Raw genomic sequence first — 22,371 nt, forward strand, 5'->3', positions numbered from 1 at the left:
GAACTGAATATAATATTCAGGGGTTTAAAATGCGAATCTATGTATTTGGTGGGAAGCAGCTGTGCTTGTTGAAATGATGTAATAGCATAGTGCACAAGACAGAATTATGGTTTGTAAATGTCGTGACATGTGAAATGGTTTACCAGACATAGCCCATTATTTATGATTTCTTGGGATCAATTTGGCCATGTGTCAGCAGATCACCAAATTATCCTGTCAATTGTGTATGATGTGTAACCTCATCAAAGCTGGCAGTTAAAATCTTAGAGAGACAGAGAGATGGAGAGATGCAGAGATGCAGAGGCAGAGACAGAGAGAGCAAGATTTTGCTGCTAAAGTGTTTAAGGTGGAGTTTGAAATGAGAAAGCTAAACTGTTATTGGACATTATCAAGCTGTCCATGTATGCGTACCAATGTTATGTTGTACATTGGGCTAATGGGGTCAAATGTCCACAGCCCTTCCTTATTTTGTACTTTAGCCTAATGGGGCCAAATTCTGCCACACTCTTGCAGTAACTTGGGCAGAAGTGTGCTGGAAGGGCAGCAAATTAGGCCGGGACACAAATACACTAGGTCCCGGCTTAAGACCGGGGATTCTGGAATGGCCTGTTGAGGGCAGTGTCTTTGCCCACCTCAAACAAGGCAATTGGCATAATGGAGGGTGGGGCTGGGAATAGCGACTCCCTACATCAGGAGTTCCTTCTTTCCCAAAGGTACCCAAAGTAGGGTCGGCAGAGGAATACCTGGTAAGACCAGATGTACCATGCCATCGAATGTTTGAAGTGGGGCCTGTCTGTGGGCCCCACCTCCTCCATTCAGTGGCATAGTATCGAATTGTCATTTGCATCCTGGACTTGTAATTGGTGTATTTGGCAAAACCCAGGGGCAGACCAACCAGGCAGTCCTCCAACCTGTTCGCCCTGCGCACCAGGTGATCAAAAATGAAGAGAGAGTGAGGGAAAAATGCAACCAATGATTTAATTATAACCTCTTCGAATAATGGAAAAAGAGATGCAACTTTTAGATATGAAACACAGACTGTGAAGTGCCACAAAAGGGGCAGTCGGGAAGGATCTCTGTGAAATGGCTCAGTAGTCTGGGGGTATGAAAGAATTTCCTTTAGCAGGGGTGGAAAAGGATAAGGATTTGAGCATGATCACTATTGATACCCAGAAAGTATCTAACCAATGTGAAGCAGTTTTCAGTAATTAAGCATGGTTGTGTCTGGAGGTGAGAATCCCTACGTGGTCAGTTTTCGGTAAAATATTAAGATGCCTACGTGGCAAAGAAGCAGAATGCAAAATGGTTAGAAAGGGTTAATTAGTTAGTAACTTTTGTAAACAATTTTACAACACCAAGTTATAGTCCAGCAATTTTATTTTAAATTCACAAGCTTTCGGAGACTTCCTCCTTCCTCAGGCAAATGTTTCAGGATCTCCTTGAAGCCTACGCATTTATACATATAGAACAATACATGGTGTTTACAGACTGCCCCTGCAACTGCCCGTTGCCAAGGCAATCACCGTGTTCAGACAGAGAGGTGTCACCTGCAGAACCCCCGAATACACATTCAACAAAAAAACAAACAGGGAAAAAAAAACAGAGAAAAAAAAAACAGAGAGAGGCAGAAACATCCGGAAGGCAGAGAGAGCCAGCAAATGACCCATTATATTAAAAACAGATAACATTTGTTCGCTGGTGGGGTAACGTGTAGCGTGACATGAACCCAAGATCCCGGTTGAGGCCGTCCTCATGGGTGCGGAACTTGGCTATCAATTTCTGCTCGACGATTTTGCGTTGTCGTGTGTCTCGAAGGCCGCCTTGGAGTACTGAGATTGGTACAGGTGGCCTGCCCTCCTGCTGGGCCATATGTTTGCGTAGTCAGCAGGTTTGCATGGTCTTAGCAATGTAGAGTCTTTGATGTGATTCAAGGACTGGTCTGAATGTCTCCATGTTTATGGCAGATCAATATAGGTAACGAGCTTAGCCAAAGTTGAAAGACATTCCAGGTTGGGAGATAAGGAACAGAAGGAACAGGGAAGAACATTCCAAGTTGGAAGGTGAGGAAGTATCCCCTTTGATGTCTAACAGCAACATGGTCAGCACATGATTATTTATGATTGGCCGGAAATAATGTAACCTCGCATGGCAACCTGTGCCCGGCTTATGATTGGTGTTGACCCTCGTTAAGTATGTTCCAACCCTATTGCTTTGTATAAAAACGTGTGGATTTCTGTATGTTTTTGTTCTTGCTCTGCCAGCATAGAGGGACTCTATCAGGAGTCCAAATCAATGCTGCAGACTAAGAACCCTGCTATTAAAGATGTGTTGAACTTTAAAATGTATTCGACTTCAGTTTTTACTGAACCAGACTGAGGGGAAAGAATCCGGATCGTCAGAGGGAAGTCAGAACAAATTACTATGATATTGTATAGGTCACAGGTGAAGCCAGTCTGGTGTATGGCATGCAACTTTGGTCACCCTATGTCAAAAAGGATATATAAATAATGAAAAGAGTCCAGGACATACAGCAAGAAAGCAGCCAAAAAGTACCAGGTTGGGGGTGGGTACCAGGGCCAGGCTGGAAGGTGTCCAGGAGCTGTTACACAGACCCTGGATGGTCCTGCTACAGCCTCCCTTCTGCCTCTTGGACAGTCATGGGGAGGATGGATAGAGGATTAGTGTAGAAGTGCTACTATCCTGAGAGAGCAGCATCTTCCATGGCCACTTCCACCCTGACCCTACCTGGAGCCTCCCCATCGCCATGCTTCTGATTTTCAGGTGTACTTACCTGATGGCTTCAATGGCATCTCAGAAGCCCAACCCTTTTTCACACCTCATTTGGGTAACCATGCCCAGTGATATGGCGCTAGTGCGGACCAAGACTCAGATACCAACTGTTTGAGCTGTCTGGTGGAGGGCTGCGCTGCAGATGGCTCTGGAATTGCCATTCTATCTGAGGTGGTCAATGTTCCATGTCAATGATATAGGTATGGATGAGGTTGGGAATGGTTGAGGGAAAGGTGAACTTGTTCCAAAAGATGATTCTAGGAAATTGCATTTGCATCCTTAACTCAATTGATATGGAAAGCTAAGTTGGATATAACTTTTTAGCTACTGACTGCCACAGAGATGAACAAAATTGCAGTGTATTAAATCACTGCAACTGCTCAAAGAGGCTGGCAACTTTTGGAAATCCTGGGAACGCACACATCAAAATGCAGCTATGTCTGAAGGAGGAGCTGCTTCTGATGAGCAGCGGTAGCAAGAGTTCCAAAATTCACTGATGTCTCTGTGGAGGTTCTTTTAGCAAAAATAAGGGCAAGACAGCCGCAAACTGTTAAACTGGGGGGCGTAGGTTCAAGCTTAGAAGAAGGAAAGTACACAGTTTGGATTTGGCTGCTTTATGCCGAGGTTGGGGACTCTGTGGAATGGAATGCTCAAGGGGGCAGATAGTGAGGGGAAATGTATTTGAAGGAGTGGGCGATTGAAAGGTATTAACTAGATTAGTGATATCCAATGTTTTGCAAAGGAGTGCCACATTGTGAAACTAGAATGTGCAGGTGTGCCACTTGCAATATTGACATGAATAATACTATTTTTTTAAACTTGGCAATCTTAGCTGAATAAAACAAGTAATAATAATAATTCCAACAATTGTTATAAGGCCAATATAGGCCTAATTATGTAATGGTCACGAAATCTACAAGTTAAACATGGCAATCTTACATACTTAATGTGGTTTCTGAACCTGCTTGCTCCTGATGATATTGTCGATATTTTTGATGAAACTCATGGTAGAAAAAGTCTGCTTACAAATGTAGATTGAGGCGAATCTACATGTATAATGCAGAGCAAATTCATGCAAACTAGGAAAGTTATTCTGTGGTACTAACTTCCAAAACAACTTCAAGTCCTGATGTATTGGTGAATTGCGCAATTCCAGAATGATTTTTTTCATTTCCAAAATTTCCGTCTGCAGGTCTGGTGGATAACTTTCTATCTCGATATCTGAGAGGGTGAATGGGTTGTTGAAGAGTATCACATTTTTTTAATCATCACTGAAATCTTGAAACCATAACTGAAATGAATCCACTAGCAAAGAAACGATCTTCTTACATCTCTCAAAATTAATGCGGAAATCGCCGTCAGCATTCTCAAAGTTTAGCTCCAGCAGACATTTGAAATGATTCAGATTTTTTCGACCGAAAACACTTACAAACAGTTTCAGTTTTGCCTTGAATGTTGAGACAGAATTAAACCGGTTTGGGAAAAGGCAGTCCTTCCCCTGCAAACTTTTGTTGAGGTTGTTAAGGTGTTTGGTAATATCAGTGAGAAAGGCAAGGTCACTGAGCCAGTCTTTATCTTCAAGTAAACTGCACTCCTCAACAAATTTGCCCTTTTCTGTTAGAAACATTAACACTTTCTCTTTTAGTTGCCAAAATCTAATTAGAGCCTGTCCCTTTGACAACCAACATACTTGGCAATGAAAAAGTAATTCCTTGCCATCATGTGAATCATTAACAAATCGAGAGGTGGTACAGGAGGGAGGGCTTTAGATTCCTGGGGCATTGGGACTGGTTCTGGGGGAGGTGGGACAGGTACAGGCTGGACGGGTTGCACCTCAACAGAGTTAGGATCAATGTCCTCGCGGGGAGGTTCACTTATGCTGTAGGGGAAGGTTTAAACTAATTTGGCAGGAGGATGGGCACCAGCATTTAGCATTGGAAAGGAGAAACAACGTGCACAAAGGATTGGGAGAGACACTAGAGTAAGAAATAGAACGGCATTAGGTGGGATCAGACTAAGAGAGAGTACAAGAAGGTCTAAGATAGGTTTACAGTGCATGTGTATAAACGCACAAAGAACGGTAAGGTGGGTGAGCTGCAGGCGCAAATAGCCACATGGGAATATGATGTTGTGGCAATAACGGAGATGTGGCTCAAAAAAGGGCAGGATTGGGTACTAAATATTCCTGGATACAAGGTGTTCAGGAAAGATATGGAAGGAAAGAAAGGAGGGGTTTGGCAGTATTAAGGATAATGGGCTCGAAGTTACCAGGGCTGCGGGTTCGCAGTGGGGGGGGGCTATTGGGTGCGTGGGTAACGCGACGGGTGAAATTAGTCAGCCCCCCGCGCGATCGCAGCCTAATTGGATCCACTTACCTGGTCTTCCGGGTTCCCCGCTGCTGAGCTGCGCGTCGGGCGGACTGCGCATGCGCAGTAAGGTCTGTCAGCTGGAGGAGCTCTATTTAAAGGGGCAGTCCTCCACTGACAGATGCTGCAAGAAATAGGAAAAATTACAGCATGGAGCAGCCCAGGGGGAAGGCTGCTCCCAGTTTAATGATGCCTCACTCCAGGTATCATTAGATGGGGTGAGGAGGAAAGGGAGGACAGAGATCTTCCCCCTGGTGGGCGGGAGGAAGCGGCCTGCCTCTGCCACCAGGAAGGCCTGGCTCGAGGTGGCAGAGGAGGTCACCTGCACCACCAACATATCGCGCACCTGCATACAGTGCAGGAGGCGCTCCAATGACCTAACTAGGTCAGCCAAAGTGAGTACACTTACTCATTCCCCTACACTCCATCTGCCACATCACCGCCCCCACCCCACATCTCCTTCTGCACTGCCAACACTACTCTGTCATATCACCCCTCATACCCACTCAAAGCTCACCCTCATCTTACCTGCGCTTACTCACCTCGCCAGTACTCATCCCGCCACTACCACTCAACCCAATCCTCATACAATCTCATGGCTCTAGCTCATACTCACCCTCTCGTGCATCTCGTTCACAGTCAGCCTCACTCAACCTGCCACTATCTGTGCTGCAGCCACAGGGCATGCATCACATATGTGCAGTAGGCAACGTAAGGCAAACGTGTCGTGAGCATGAAGGGGATGCACAAGGGTGTTTGAGGGTTTGTCATGGTTTTTACTTATATTTAATTTCTGACCAACTCACATTACATATATTGGCACCACTACTACCACGTCTTTGCGAATCTTGTCTGGTTTGTGCAATAATGCCCTTTCCTGAGGATCACAATGAAGACCCACAACTGATGACACCCATTGTGTCACTGCAGAGTGGTGCAGGTGTATTTGCAGGGCTCATTTGTGCAGACGTCAGCGATGTCCCCGGTGGCACCCTGGAAGGATGCGGAGGAGAAGTTGTTGAGGGCAGTGGTGACTTTGACAGCGACAGGTAAGAAGATGGTGCCCGGGCCAACCGGGAGCAGCTCGGCATGAAGGAGGCTGCAGATATCCACAACTACATGTCGAGTGACTCAGCCTCCGTGTGCACTGCTGCTCAGAGAGGTCCAGGAAGCTGAGCCTCGGTCTGTGGACCCTGTGTCGAGGGTAGTGCCCTCTGCGACACGTCTCTCTCTGCGGTTGCCCTCCCTCCTGCTGTGCAGGTGGATGTGTCACAGCACTGTGTTGTGGAGCTCCACGTGTCAGAGGTGGACGGTGTGGCCAGCGAGGCTGGTGAGGCTGGTGATGCTGTTCGCCCTCCAAGGAGGTCATGACTGCAGCTACGGCGGCCCCCATCCGGAAGATGTACATCTGAGGGGGTCCACAAGGTAGGTACATGACTCTGGACCCCGGCGTAAGTGTGCAAGTTGGTGAATTTGATTGTCAGGAGGAGGGTGGTGGAGGCCAAACTTTGTCCCAAGTGACAGAGTGGCCTCCTGCAATGAGTGAGGGTCTCCCCCCACCTGTCAAATGGACCTTTGCAGCTGCCACATGCTGATGGCTGCAACACGTCCATTTCAACTGGGAGTGTTTCCCCCAGTACGGGAAACAGTCCCAGTTGTCTATAAAATCCCACCCCTCCTGACATATTCCCTTAATCAGGTCTGTTAATGACCTGAAATACCTACGTAAATACTTTAAGTGGCATCCCGCTGGCTTTAATTGTCTGCGGGATTCCCACCTGCGGGGGCTGCGCGCGCACGCCGGCGTGTCTGTGGGGAACCCGGAAGTGGGCGGGTTGGAGCCGGGCTCCGAACCCACTCCGGGATTCACCGATTTTCAGAGCCCCCCCGCCAGGAACGCACCCAATAACGGGTGCTGAAATGAAGCCCAATATTGCAGTGCTAGAGAGAGAGGATGTCCTGGAGGGGTCAAGGACAAAATCTATTTGGTTAGAGTTAAGAAACAAAAGAGGTGCCATTACATGACTGGGTATATTCTATAGGCCACCAACTAGTGGGAAGGATATAGAGGAGCAAATTTGCAGGGAAATTACAGAGAGGTGCAAAAACTATAAAGTAGTGATAATGGGGGTCTTCAATTATCCTGATATGGACTGGGATAGAAATAGTGTAATGAGCAGAGAGGGGGAAGAATTTCTGAAGTGTGTTCCGGAGAACTTTCTTGATCAAACGTTTCTGGGGAATGAGGTGGGTCAAGTGGACCAAGTGTCAGTACGAGAACATTTAGGGAATAGTGGTCGTAGCATCATTAGATTAGCTATGGAAAAGGACAAGGAGCACTCTAGAGTAAAAATACTTAATTGGAGGAGGGATAATTTCAGTGGGTTGAGAACGGATCTGGCCCGGGTAAATTTGAATCAAAGATTGGTGGGTAAAACTGTAATCGAAAAATGGACGGCCTTTAAAGAGGAGATGGGTCAGGTACAGTCTCGGTATATTCCCACGAGGGGGAAAGATAGGGCAACCAAAGCCAGAGCTCTCTGGATGACAAAAGAGATAGAGAGTAAGATGAAACAGAAAAAGGGGGCGTTTGATAGATATGACAGATGACTGATAATACAAGTGAGAACCAGGCTGAATATGGAAAGTTTAGAGAGGAAGTGAAAGAGGAAAGAGGGGCAAAGAGAGAGTATGAGAATAGACTGGCAACTAACATAAAAGGGAATCCAAAAGTCTTCCATAGGCATATAAATAGTAAACGGGTAGTAAGAAGAGGAGTGGGGCCAATTAGGGACTAAAAAGCAGATCTATGCATGGAGGTAGAAGGCATGGCTGAGGTACCGAATGAGTACTTTGCAACTATCTTTACCAAGGAAGAAGATGCTGCCAAAGTCACAGTAGGAGATAGTTGAGATAGTGGATGGGCTAAACATTGATAAAGAGGAGGTAATAGAAAAGTTGGTTGTATTTAAAGTAGATATGTCACCAGTTCCGGATGGGATGCATCCTAAATTGTTGAGGGAAGGAATGGTGGAAATTTGGAGATACTGGCCACAATCTTCCAATCATCCTTAGATAGAGGGGGTGGTGCCAGAAGACTGGAGAATTGCAAATGTTAGACCCTTGTTCAAAAAAAGGGTGTAAGGATAAACCCGGCAACCAGTCAGTTTAACCTCAGTGTGGGGAAACTTTTAGAAATGATAATTCAGGACAAAATTAACTGGCACTTGGACAAGTGTGGATTGATTAAGGAAAGTCAGCACGGATTTGTTAAAGGCAAATCGTGTTTAACTAGCTTGATTGAGTTTTTTGATGAGGTAACAGAGAAGGTTGATGAGGGCAATGCAGTTGATGCGGTGTACATGGACTTTCAAAAGGCGTTTGATAAAGTGCCACATAAAAGCCTGGTCAGCAAAGCTGAAGCCCATGGAATAAAGGGGGCAGTAGCTGCATGGATACAGAATTGGATAATTAACAGGAAACAGGGAGTAGTGGTGAATGGTTGTGTTTTGGACTAAGGGAAAAGAGTGGTGTTCCCCAGGAGTTGGTACTAGGACCACTGCTTTTTTTGATATATATTAATGACTTGGACTTGGGTGTACAGGGCACAATTTCAAAATTTGCTGATGACACAAAACTTGGAAGTGCAGTGAACAGTGAGGAGGATAGTGATAGACTCCAAGAGGACATAGACAAGCTGGTGGAACGGCCAGTTACATGGCAGATGAAATTTAACGCAGAGAAGTGCAAAGTGATACATTTTGGTAGGAAGAACGAGGAGAGGCAACATAAACTAAATGGTACAATTCTAAAGGGGGCACAGGAAGAGAGAGATCAGGGCAGGTTGAGAAAGCAGTTAAAAAAGCATACGGGATCCTGGGCTTTATAAGTAGAGGCATAGGGTACACAAGCAAGGAGGTTATGATGAACAACTGGAGTATTATATCCAATTCTGGGCACCGCACTTTAGGAAGGATGTAAAGGCCTTAGAGAGGGAGCAGGAACCATTTCCGAGAATGGTTCCAGGGATGAAGGACTTCGGTTACGTGGTTAGACTAGAGAAGCTGTGATTGTCCTCCTTAGAGCACAGAAAGTTGAGAGGAGATTTGATAAGAGGTGTTCAAAATCATGAAGGGTCTAGACAGAGAAGATAGAGAGATACTGTTCCCATTGGCGGAAGGGTCGAGAATCAGAGGACACAGATTTCAGGTGATTGGCAAGAGAACCAAAGGCAACATGAGGATAAACTTTTTTATGCAGCGAGTGGTTGTGATCTGGAATGGACTGCCTGAGGGGGTGGTAGAGGCAGATTCAATCATGGCTTTCAAAAGGGACTTAGATAAGTATTTAAAGGGAAAAAAAATTGCAGGGCTACAGGGGAAGGGTGGGGGACTAGCTGGATTGCTCTTGCAGAGAGTCGGCCCAGGCTCAACAGCCTCCTTTTGCACCGTAACCATTCTATGATTCTAAATAAGTCGTGGACTTCGCAGCAGTTTAACAAGCATGCACAAATTTTGTTTGTACAGTGCGCTACAGGATCAAGAACGTTCAAAAAGTTTATGCCTTTGGCACAGAGGGACTCTTGGTGAACGATACATGAATAACTTGCGCTCCAAAAACTTTTCAAGCCGAGCAACACAACCATTTCTTTTGCCAGTCATAGAGGGCGCCCCATCAGTGCAAACACTGTCTAATTTTGACCAGTTCAACAACTCCTCTTCAACACATTTCTTCAGTTGTGTAAATATGTCCTCTGCCATTGTGGAAATAAGAGGACACAAAGATTGAAGTTCTCATTTATACAAGCTGCACCGTATCAGTAGAAGCACAACTTTCATCTATTGTTAGCAAAAAATATTTACAAGCAGAGACATGAAATTTAATTTGTTCTATGACATCATTAGACATTTCATCAATTCTTCTCATGGTGTTCCAAGAAAGTGCAATTTCATTTACTATTGATTTTATTTTGGGATCACCAGCATGTGCAGCAAAAATTTGCAAACTCTAATGACCTGTTCTCCTTCAATGTCAGGTCGCTTCTTCCTGCATAGCAGGAGAGAAATCTCATACGATACACTCACCCTAGACACCAATTCCTCTCTTTTCTAACAAAGAACCCCCTGTTGCGCTGGGAGACTTGCCTTTTTCTTAGAAATAAAATCTGTGCGTACAGTTGAACCAACTGGATATTTTAAGTTGAATTCCCTATGCTTCTGTAAACGCCTTTCCAAATTAAATTGTTTTTGACGTTCTACCTGGAGTACACGAGAACAAAAATTGTTCCTCCCAAGCAGGATTAAACTCTCATAGCTATGTCTTCTTCATACTTTTGTTTGAATGTGCTCAGTTTACTCAGAGTTAGGATGGAAATTAAACAAAAACTATATGCACCACAAACTAAGAAAACAGTTCAAAACTGACATCACCACTCACTTAGAAAATCAACTGCTGTGGCCACGTGGCGAGGGCTTTGGGGGAAAAGAGGGGGTGATGTCATCTCGAGAGAACATGATGGAGCCCGAGCCCACGCTCCCGCAGCCAATTAAATTGGGAGCACTCAGGCCACGTGATGGAACCCAAGCCAGCCTGAGCCTCAGTGCTGCGTAATGCCGCCACTGCCCACACTTAACTGGCCCGACCCATACAGAACAGCAGAGTGCAGCCGCTCCTGTGGCGTGCCACTCTCCGGAGAGAGGCATGCCATTTTGTGCCTGGGGTTGGTCATCACTGAACTAGATGGTTTGCAGTCTTTTCTGGTCCTACACTTTCCTATGTCCCTTATCATATTTAATAAATCTAACATTCAAACACTGCTAAATGGAGTCTACAGTAACTAGATTATCGACCTGATAGTATGTACTTTGTCCATTTCCCCCCAGTTCCCCTTTTTCACTGCTAATTACAGTAACCACAGTTAATTTCAGATCAAGGCTCTGACTGAAAATTAATCAAGTCAATCAGTCTGTTGACTAGCTGCAACACTCCATTTAGACAGTAGAAACAAAAGACTGAACAGATTTTATTTCCTTATTCACAAAGATTAACTATGGTTTAAAAAAAAAACAAATTGAGCAAGAGGAAAAAGCATTGAAAATTTATATTTCAATAGTCAAACTTCATTATGCATTGGCAATTTTGATGAAAGTTGTATTAAAGTGTTAATATTTTTAATCAAACAAAATATTGTTCAGCAAAGCTATAATCCAAATACAATAGTGACATTACTGTGGACTATTAATCACAATGAACTGGATGAAGATAAGTCTGTGTTGATTGCTGCTCTAACTTCTGGCACAATTCTGTACATAGTCCACCATTGTTTCCTGAACTGCATCACTGTAAATAATGCATTGAGGGATTTTGCCAAAAACAAAGGCCTAAAAAAAAAAGTGATCAGATGTACTGAGTGTAATTTACTATGTAATCATTACAAGAGTGGTGTAAATGAACATTCCATCACCAAGCCTGATAGTAAGATGAATTTTCACTGCAAATGATTACCAGTATCTCATGTACCAGAGAGCCACGGCATCGATCTCCAAGCAAAGCACAATCCAATGATTTTCTCACATAGTCTTCAGCAGACAGTGTAGTCACCCCAGGCTCAACTCCTGACATTTTCGAAGCAACGGTATAGGGCATTAAACACTGCAAAATAAGAAGCAAAAAAGTTATCTGTATTCCGAGCGCTGCTGGTAAATAATGTAATTTCCGTGATTTTGGGCCCAAAATCTTTTCCAAGTGATACCCAAAAACACGGGGGGGTGGGGGAAGAATTTGTTAGTGTCCAAAAACAGGCATGCAGGGAACAATTCTTGCACATGAATGGATGGGCCCGAATGAACCTAATATTGGGCCTTGGACACCTAATGGGCAGGGTCATTGCAGTAGAAGAGGCTTCAAAGATTGGGCCATTGCGTTGCCAGCAGTGGACCTCAGGTAAGTCCTTAAAAGGAAACCGGGAGATGGTGGCGACTGGGAGGGGGCAATTGAGAGAGGGGGTGACTGGGAGATGAGGCAATTGGGAGGGGAGGGGAGGGGAGGGTAGTGGTGGCCAGGATGGTGGCAGTGATTGTGGGGGGGGGGGGGGGGGGGGGGGAGAAAAGGAGGGAGAAGTGAGTGGTGACTGGCAGTGGCCCACTGTTTTAATGTAGAGTCGGTAGGAACACTCCTGATCATCCCAGCTCCACATTTTTAGGTAAATATTTAACAAACTTACCTTTTTGGTGGAGGCCTATAACGGTCCCTTTAGGCTGCACATTGACTTGGTTTTCCTGAATGCAGACGTCAGTGGCACTGGCACTGTCTGCCTCAGTGAAAACTAGTGATGTTGGCTGGCCTACTAATGACTTGCCAGTGCCATGTGTCTTGCATCCCCCTCCTTTAGGAAGAACCCAAAATGCACCAATACTGGTGCATGTGGCCACCAAGATATTCTACTGCAATGACCCTGCCCTGGGTCCACATCCTCTGGCTAGGTCAGGCAAAGAGGCCAGCAGTATCCACTCTTCACCACTGGTGGACATGAGCTAAGGATTTTAAAATTATATTCATTGCACGTGGGGAGGGGAGGCTAAGTGTAGTCTTGAGGCCAAAAGGCAGAAGGAAATTGGACCAAGGCTGAGTGTATTGCAATGTTGAAGGCCAGAAGAGGAAGGTAGAGCAGGGTGGGTGGAGGGGGAAGGTTGAGCAGATTTAGAACCATGGAGAAAAAGTAGAAAAGATTCAGAAGCTGGGAAGAAAGGAGGGGAAAAAGTAGAGCATGGTTAGAGGCTCAGTGGGAGGGCGGGGAAGGTAGAGAGGCAGAGGATGACAGAAGGAGAACAGCAGAGTATTGTAAAAGGCTACAGGTGAATTAGAGGCATGGGGGGGGGGAAATAGAAAAGACTGCTAGAGGAGAGCAGAGCATTGAGAGCCTAGAGGAGAGCCTAGAGCCTAGGTAAGGAGTGGGGGACGATTCAGCACCTCAACAAGGGGAGGGTATAATTACAGCATACAGGTTTACATTGTTTTCATTATAAATGTGGACATAGGAATTTGTTATAGACTAAATTGTCAGAAAGTGTACACATATGTAAGGTATGTAATGTATTAGTCACTCTTCAGTGACGTTGCACAGAGGAAATCAGACAATGTTATTTAATAAGGACAAGATGATTGGATGGTACAATAGAAAATATAGCCCTAATTTTAACTTGGGGCATTAATCAGGCAGGCAGCAAGCTCCCAAGCCATTTTAACTCCTGGAACTTATTCTGATATTACTGATAGATTGCCCTCCCGATTGCACTGCGAATCAGGCAGCCTGCCCACAGGACACATGCAATGGGGCACATGACTCCCAAGGCCTACTTAAAGTGGGGATGCACCTCTTAAAGCAAGGCAGCATCCCTGCTTGGATTTTACACTGGACAACTTGAACACATTTTGCCTGCAGAGATGAGTCAAAGGGCTGCCCCTGCGCCTCCCCTCAACCTTACACTTCTCTGATGTCTCCCTGGAGGTTCTCGTGGAGGAGCTGAGGGCAAGGAGGGAGCAACTAACAGAAGGAGGCAGCTCTGTAAACATCCCCATCCTCAAATGATGGAGGAGTCCAGCACGTGAGTGCAAAAGACAAGGCTGAAGCGTTTGCAACCATCTTCAGCCAGAAGTGCCGAGTAGATGATCCATCTCGGCCTCATCCCGATATCCCCACCATCACAGAAGCCAGTCTTCAGCCAATTCGATTCACTCCACGTGATATCAAGAAACAGCTGAGTGCACTGGATACAGCAAAGGTATGGGCCCCGACAACATCCTGGCTGTAATGCTGAAGACTTGTGCTCCTGAACTATCCGCACCTCTAGCCGAACTGTTCTAGTACAGATACAACACTGGCATTTACCAAACAATGTGGAAAATTGCCCAGATATGTCCTGTACACAAAATGCAGGACAAATCTAATCCAGCCAATTACCACCCCATCAGCCTACTCTCAATCAGCAGCAAAGTGATGGAAGGTGTCGTCGACAGTGCTATCAAGCGGCACTTACTCACCAATAACCTGCTCACCGATGCTCAGTTTGGGATCCGCCAGGACAACTCGGCTCCAGACCTCATTACAGCCTTGGTCCAAACATGGACAAAAGAGCTGAATTCCAGAGGTGGGGTGAGAGAGTGACTGCCCTTGACATCAAGGCAGCATTTGACAGAGTGTGGCACCAAGGAGCCCTAGTAAAATTGAAGTCAATGGGAATCAGGGGGAAAGCTCTCCAGTGGCTGGAGTCATACCTAGCACAAAAGGAAGATGGTAATGGTTGTTGGAGGCCAATCATCTCAGCCCCAGGACATTGCTGCAGGAGTTCCTTAGGGCAGTGTCCTAGGCCAAACAATCTTTAGCTGCTTCATCAATGACCTTCCCTCCATCATAAGGTCAGAAATGGGGATGTTCACTGATTCAGTTCCATTCGCAACCCCTCAGATAATGAAGCAGTCCATGCCCACATGCAGCAAGACCTGGACAACATCCAGGCTTGGGTTCACAAGTGGCAAGTAACATTCACACCAGACAAGTGCCAGGCAATGACCATCTCCAACAAGAAAAAAAAAGTCTAACCACCTCCCCTTGACATTCAACTGTAAACAATTTCACAACACCAAGTTATAGTCCAGCAATTTTATTTTAATTTCACAAGCTTTCGGAGGCTTCCTCCTTCCTCAGGTGAATTTTGTGGAAATGACATCCTCGAAATGAAATTGCATTTATAAATCACAGAACAATGCTTGGTGGTGACAGACTGTCTTTTCAACTGCCCGTTGCCAAGGCAATCAGTGTGCAGACAGACAGGTGTTACCTGCAAGGTCTCAGAATATACAAAAAAAAGAGATAGAGAGGTAGAAACATAGAAAAGACAGCAACTGACCCTTTATATTAAAAACAGATAACATTTGTTCGCTGGTGGGGTAACGTGTAGCGTGACATGAACCCAAGATCCCGGTTGAGGCCGTCCTCATAGGTGCGGAACTTGGCTATCAATTTCTGCTCGACGATTTTGCGTTGTCGTGTGTCTCGAAGGCCGCCTTGGAGTACGCTTACCCGAAGGTCGATGGCTGAATGTCCTTGACTGCTGAAGTGTTCCCTGACTGGGAGTTAACCCTCCTGTCTGGCGATTGTTGCGCGGTGTCCGTTCATCCGTTGTCGCAGCGTCTGCATGGTCTCGCCAATGTACCATGTTCTGGGGCATCCTTTCCTGCAAGGTATGAGGTAGACAACATTGGCCGAGTCACAGGAGTATGAACCATGCACCTGGTGGGTGGTGTCCTCTCATGTGATGGTGGTATCTGTGTCGATGATCTGGCATGTCTTGCAGAGGTTACCGTGGCAGGGTTGTGTGGTGTCGTGGACGCTGTTCTCCTGAAAGCTAGGTAATTTGCTGCGAACGATGGTCTGTTTGAGGTTGGGTGGCTGTTTAAAGGCGAGTAGTGGAGGTGTGGGGATGGCCATAGCGAGGTGTTCGTCGTCATTGATGACATGTTGAAGGCTGCGGAGAACATGGCGTAGTTTCTCCGCTCCGGGGAAGTACTGGACGACAAAGGGTACTCTGTTGGTTGCGTCCCGTGTTGGTCTCCTGAGGAGGTCTACGCGATTTTTCGCTGTGGCCCGTCGGAACTGTCGATCGATGAGTAGAGAGTCATATCCCGTTCTTACTAGGGCGTCTTTCAGCGTCTGTAGGTGTCCATCGCGTTCCTCCTCGTCTGAACAGACCCTGTGTATTCGCAGGGCCTGTCCATAGGGGATGGCCTCTTTGACGTGGTTAGGGTGGAAGCTGGATAGGTGGAGCATTGTGAGGTTGTCCGTGGCCTTGCGGTAGAGTGAGGTGCTGAGGTGCCTGTCTTTGATGGAGATTCGTGTGTCCAAGAAAGAAACTGATTCTGAGGAGTAGTCCATGGTGAGCATGATGGTGGGATGGAACTTGTTGATGTTATTGTGTAGTCTCTTTCGTGATTCCTCACCGTGGGTCCATAGAAAGAAAATGTCGTCGATGTATCTGGTGTATAGTGTTGGTTGGAGGTCCTGTGCAGTGAAGAAGTCCTGCTCGAACTTGTGCATGAAAATGTTGGCGTATTGGGGTGCGAATTTGGTCCCCATGGCTGTTCCGTGTGTTTGGGTAAAGAACTGGTTATCGAAGGTGAAGACATTGTGATCCAGGATGAAGCGGATGAGTTGTAGGATGGCGTCTGGAGATTGGCTGTTGTTGGTGTTGAGTATTGATGCTGTCGCAGCGATGCCGTCATTGTGGGGGATACTGGTGTAGAGTGCCGAGACGTCAATCGTGTTGAGAAGTGTTCCTGGTTCAACTGGTCCGTGGGTACTGAGTTTTTATAGGAAGCCTGTAGTGTCGCGACAGAAGCTGGGGGTTCCCTGTACGATGGGTTTCAGGATGCCCTCGATGTATCCAGGAATCTCCAGACGCCATCCAACAACATTTTCATGCACAAGTTCGAGCACGACTTCTGCACTGCACAGGACCTCCAACCAACACTATACACCAGATACATCGACGACATTTTCTTTCTATGGACCCACGGCGAGGAATCACGAAAGAGACTACACAATAACATCAACAAGTTCCATCCCACCATCAAGCTCACCATGGACTACTCCTCAGAATCAGTTTCTTTCTTGGACACACGAATCTCCATCAATGACAGGCACCTCAGCACCTCACTCTACCGCAAGCCCACGGACAACCTCACGATGCTCCACTTTTCCAGCTTCCACCCTAACCACGTCAAAGAGGCCATCCCCTATGGACAGGCCCTGCGAATACACAGGGTCTGCTCAGACGAGGAGGAACGCGATGGACACCTACAGACGCTGAAAGACGCCCTAGTAAGAACGGGATATAACGCTCGACTCATCGATCGACAGTTCCGACGGGCCACAGCGAAAAATCGCATAGACCTCCTCAGGAGACCAACACGGGACGCAACCAATAGAGTACCCTTTGTCGTCCAGTACTTCCCCGGAGCGGAGAAACTACGCCATGTTCTCCGCAGCCTTCAACATGTCATCAATGACGACGAACACCTCGCTATGGCCATCCCCACACCTCCACTACTCGCCTTTAAACAGCCACCCAACCTCAAACAGACCATCGTTCGCAGCAAATTACCTAGCTTTCAGGAGAACAGCGTCCACGACACCACACAACCCTGCCACGGTAACCTCTGCAAGACATGCCAGATCATCGACACAGATACCACCATCACATGAGAGGACACCACCCACCAGGTGCATGGTTCATACTCCTGTGACTCGGCCAATGTTGTCTACCTCATACCTTGCAGGAAAGGATGCCCCAGAGATGGTACATTTTCTAGACCCTGCGACAACGGATGAACGGACACCGCGCAACAATCGCCAGACAGGAGGGTTCCCTCCCAGTCAGGGAACACTTCAGCAGTCAAGGACATTCAGCCACCGACCTTCGGGTAAGCGTACTCCAAGGCGGCCTTCGAGACACACGACAACGCAAAATCGTCGAGCAGAAATTGATAGCCAAGTTCCGCACCCATGAGGACGGCCTCAACCGGGATCTTGGGTTCATGTCACGCTACACGTTACCCCACCAGCGAACAAATGTTATCTGTTTTTAAATATAAAGGGTCAGTTGCTGTCTTTTCTATGTTTCTACCCCTCTCTTTTTTTGTATATTCGGAGACCTTGTAGGTAACACCTGTCTGTCTGCACACTGATTGCCTTGGCAACGGGCAGTTGAAAAGACAGTCTGTAATCACCAAGCATTGTTCTGTGATTTATAAATGCAATTTCATTGAGGATTTCATTTCCACAAAATTCACCTGAGGAAGGAGGAAGCCTCCGAAAGCTTGTGAAATTAAAATAAAATTGCTGGACTATAACTTGGTGTTGTGAAATTGTTTACAATGGTCAACCCCAGTCCATCACCGGCATCTCCACATCTTGACATTCAACGGCATTACCATCGCCGAATCCCCCACCATCAACATCCTGGGGTTCATCATTGACCAGAAACTTAACTGGACCATTCATATAAATACTGTGGCTACAAGAGCAGGTCAGAGGCTGGGTATTCTGCGCCAAAGCCTTTCCACCATCTATAAAGGTACAAGTCAGAAGTGTGATGGAATACTCTCCACTTGCCTGGATGAGTGCAGCTCCAACAACACTCAAGAAGCTTGACACCATCCAAGATAAAGCAGCCCGCTTGATTGGCACCCCATCCCTAAACATTCACTCCCTTCATCACCAGCGCGCAGTGGCTGCAGTGTGTACCATCCACAGGATGCACTGCAGCAACTCGCCAAGGCTTCTTCGACAGCACCTCCCAAACCAGCGACCTCTACCACCTAGAAGGACAAGGGCAGCAGGCACATGGGAACAATACCACCTGCACGTTCCCCTCCAAGTCACACACCTTCCCGATTTAGAAATATATCGCCATTCCTTCATTGTCGCTTGGGTCAAAATCCTGGAACTCCCTAACAGCACTGTGGGAGAACCTTCACCACACGGACTGCAGTGGTTCAAGGTGGCGGCTCACCACCACCTTCAAGGGCAATTAGGGATGGGCAATAAATGCTGGCCTCGCCAGCGACGCCCACATCCTATGAACGAATAAAAAAAAACTGTTTCCTAGAAGCTGCAAGAGCATCCCCAAAGTCATAATGAAACTGGCCCAGGCAGAGGTGGCTGAAAGGGTTAGTGAAAGAGGTTCACTAACCTCAAGAGCACCAAAGGTGAGTAGAGCTCTTCACCTCAACAGCATTCCTTTAAACCCCTCCCACACTACTCAACAACTCTCTCCCTTCCATCACATCTTTCAGCATACAATCATTAGCACACACTGCAATATATCTCTCATTCCAATCTCACTCACCTCTTCCTTTCCTCTCCACACCTACACTATTCTCTGCTCACAAACTACCGATTGCACAACCAACTCCTCCCACCACGCCTTCTTCACTTCACATTACACAAGCTTCCCTTTACATTAATCACCTTCCCATCCTCATTCCATCTTGCTTCTTCTAAAGCTCACTAACCCCCCACTTTCTACAGGATAAGACCAAAGTGGAGGGGAACAAGACTGGGGCGGGGGGGGAAGGGAGGGAGGGAGAGGAGCTGCCAACATCATCGCCTTCACCCAAGATCATTGGCCCAGGCAGCGCTAGCAGCATCAGGGAAGGAGAAACTGATGGCTTACTCTAGCAGGTTGTTTGCACATTACATGTAACCCTTCATCCACTTCAGCAAATATACAGCAATCTTCACATCTTCAAATTCTAATACAAACATATGCAATCTCAAGACTACTATCTGCAAATGTCCAGCTTTTATCTACCATTCTAACTCTTGTCCCTTTTCTTTCTTCTATGTCTTTCTCAGCAGCAAGAGACTCCTGCATGGCAAGACATCTCCAAAGGAGAATGAACAATCGTGCTGTGGCTGCAGCATCACTCATTTTATCCCTCCTGGGCACAAGCTCAGACATTGGTTCCACATGGATTACCTAGTGAGCCAGAGGCATTTACACATGGTGAAATACCCAGCATCAGTGAGCAGCAGCAGGTACTGGTGTCAGGGACAGCCCAGGAGACAGCTCACCAGAGGGCAAGGTCCTCTCCCAGCTCTGCTGCGGAGGATAGATGAAACTTCATGGACCCTGCCACAAAAAGAAAACTGATGGCCTCAAACAAGCAGTTATGGAGGTGTTGGAAAGCCTACCAAGGAGTTTCAGCACTATGGCTGAGTGTGGAGGAGTCCGCTTCCAGCCTGTGTGGTCATCTCACATGACATCAGCATTCTACACTGGAGTGTGGTCACCTCCAGAGCTGCTACAGCCTGGCCCACACAACAGGAGTCCATGTTCACACACTTTGGCCTTTTGGTGGAAGCTCAAACAGCTGCCATGTAGGCTGTGGGCTCCACCTTAGAGATGCAGGTGTCCACTTTAGACAGACTGGTGGGACCAAATTGATAGGGACTTTGAAGGAGTCACTCATCTGCTGCAGTCTGCTCTCCTGCAGATTAGTGGAAGTAATGAACCCCAGCCCCAAGGGAGTGGCAGGGGCATAATGAGAATGGTGCATGTTGGCCCCTCTCAATGTCAGCATGTCTGCTCCTTTGCCACTCCATCAACCAATACCCACCATGGTGCCAGCAAGTCAGCTGGGCCAGACTGCCCAACAGCAGCCAAGGTGCAGCAGTCTGCAGTTGGGCCTTCACAGGATCGAGCACCCAGAAGTCACAGGCCACAAGCACTATGGGTTGATCACTTGGGTGAGAAATAAATGGAAGGCAATTTTGTGTGGCATCAAAATAATCACCTTTATCACATTTGTATTTATTTACTCATTTATTTTAATTGAACAGTAGCAAACAAGAATCAGATCTATCTTTTACAGCCTTGTTAATTTGTCTAATTTATAATTGTCATCTTTTTCAATTTAGATACTTTGCAGAACTTGAGGACCCCCTCCCACATCCTAAAGTCCTGCTCCACTGCTACCAGATCCCAAGACACCCCCCACCCCTGCCACAAGACCTTATCTGCAGCAATAATACATCCTGAGATGCCTCTCCAGTGCTACCATAATCCAACATTTCCCCCCAATGCTGCTAAACCAGATGACTTCTCTATAATAAAGTTTCATAATTCCCTTTCCACTGCTCCCAAACTCCAGAAGCCTAATCACAGTTCTATTGAGTCCTAGAACATCTCCAAAGTTATCAAATTCCAGGATCCTCACCCTATATTCCTAAACCTCACAACCCTATACCACATCCCCCACCCCTCAAGTGCTACTCAACCCAAGGTATCTGTCTTCAACCTCTTGCATGTTACCTACTATCTTCCTCTGTATCTTGCACTTTTAAATGGCAAGACATAAAACAAATACATACACAATGGAACAGATTAGCACTATACTAACAAACAAGTAGGCACCCATCATGATGTTCAAAAACCATGAATCAAAATTGAGCAGCCAGTAACAGGTACCAATAAAAGGAAAGGAGTAGTTGAACTGGCCACAATCTTCCAGTTCTGCTTAGATATTGAGGTGGTGCCAGAGGACTGCAAATGTTACTTACATCCCTGTTCAAAAATGGAGAGGGATAAACCCAGCAACTGCAGGTCAGTCAGCCTAAAATGGGTGGTGGGGAAACTGAATAATCCGGAAGAAAATTAGAATCATATAGAATCATAGAAGTTACAACATGGAAACAGGCCCTTCGGCCCAACATGTCCATGTCGCCCAGTTTATACCACTAAGCTAGTCCCAATTGCCTGCACTTGGCCCATATCCCTCGATACCCATCTTCCCCATGTAACTGTCCAAATGCTTTTTAAAAGACAAAATTGTACCCGCCTCTACTACTGCCTCTGGCAGCTCGTTCCAGACACTCACCACCCTTTGAGTGAAAAAATTGCCCCTCTGGATCCTTTTGTATCTCTCCCCTCTCACCTTAAATCTGTGCCCCCTCGTTATAGACTCCCCTACCTTTGGGAAAAGATTTTGACTATCGACCTTATCAATGCCCCTCATTATTTTATAGACTTCTATAAGATCACCCCTTAACCTCCTACTCTCCAGGGAATAAAGTCCCAGTCTGTCTAACCGCTCCCTGTAAGTCAAACCATCAAGTCCCGGTAGCATCCTAGTAAATCTTTTCTGCACTCTTTCTAGTTTAATAATATCCTTTCTATAATAGGGTGACCAGAACTGTACACAGTACTCCAAGTGTGGCCTCACCAATGCCCTGTACAACTTCAACAAGACATCCCAACTCCTGCATTCAATGTTCTGACCAATGAAACCAAGCATGCTGAATGCCTTCTTCACCACCCTATCCACCTGTGACTCCACTTTCAAGGAGCTATGAATCTGTACTCCTAGATCTCTTTGTTCTATAACTCTCCCCAACGCCCTACCATTAACGGAGTAGGTCCTGGCCCGATTCGATCTACCAAAATGCATCACCTCACATTTATCTAAATTAAACTCCATCTGCCATTCATCGGCCCACTGGCCCAATTTATCAAGATCCCGTTGCAATCCTAGATAACCTTCTTCACTGTCCACAATGCCACCAATCTTGGTGTCATCTGCAAACTTACTAACCATGCCTCCTAAATTCTCATCCAAATCATTAATATAAATAACAAATAACAGCGGACCCAGCACC

The 22,371-nt window shown here is 46.4% G+C and overlaps 1 protein-coding gene and 1 long non-coding RNA gene across 3 annotated transcripts in view; one reads left to right on the forward strand and one right to left on the reverse strand.

The window, feature by feature from the left end:
* The window catches only part of LOC137321050 (uncharacterized), a 40,045-nt gene that overhangs the window by 1,298 nt on the left and 16,376 nt on the right, over positions 1–22,371 (forward strand). The window lies entirely within an intron of this gene.
* The window catches only part of hsd17b3 (hydroxysteroid (17-beta) dehydrogenase 3), a 70,919-nt gene continuing 58,488 nt past the window's right edge, over positions 9,941–22,371 (reverse strand). Inside the window, exons 10-11 of one of the 2 annotated variants that reach the window (XM_067983201.1) lie at positions 11,676–11,807; positions 9,941–11,536 (exon numbers count right to left, since the gene is read on the reverse strand). In XM_067983201.1, the coding sequence (XP_067839302.1) occupies positions 11,441–11,536; positions 11,676–11,807 (228 nt within the window). In that variant the 3' untranslated portion in view covers positions 9,941–11,440. Of the gene's footprint in view, positions 11,537–11,660; positions 11,808–22,371 lie in introns of both variants that reach the window. The other variant, XM_067983200.1, reaches the window with a different exon arrangement.

Source organism: Heptranchias perlo, chromosome 4, assembly GCF_035084215.1.
Source record: "Heptranchias perlo isolate sHepPer1 chromosome 4, sHepPer1.hap1, whole genome shotgun sequence".
In the NCBI taxonomy this organism is placed as follows: domain Eukaryota; kingdom Metazoa; phylum Chordata; class Chondrichthyes; order Hexanchiformes; family Hexanchidae; genus Heptranchias; species Heptranchias perlo.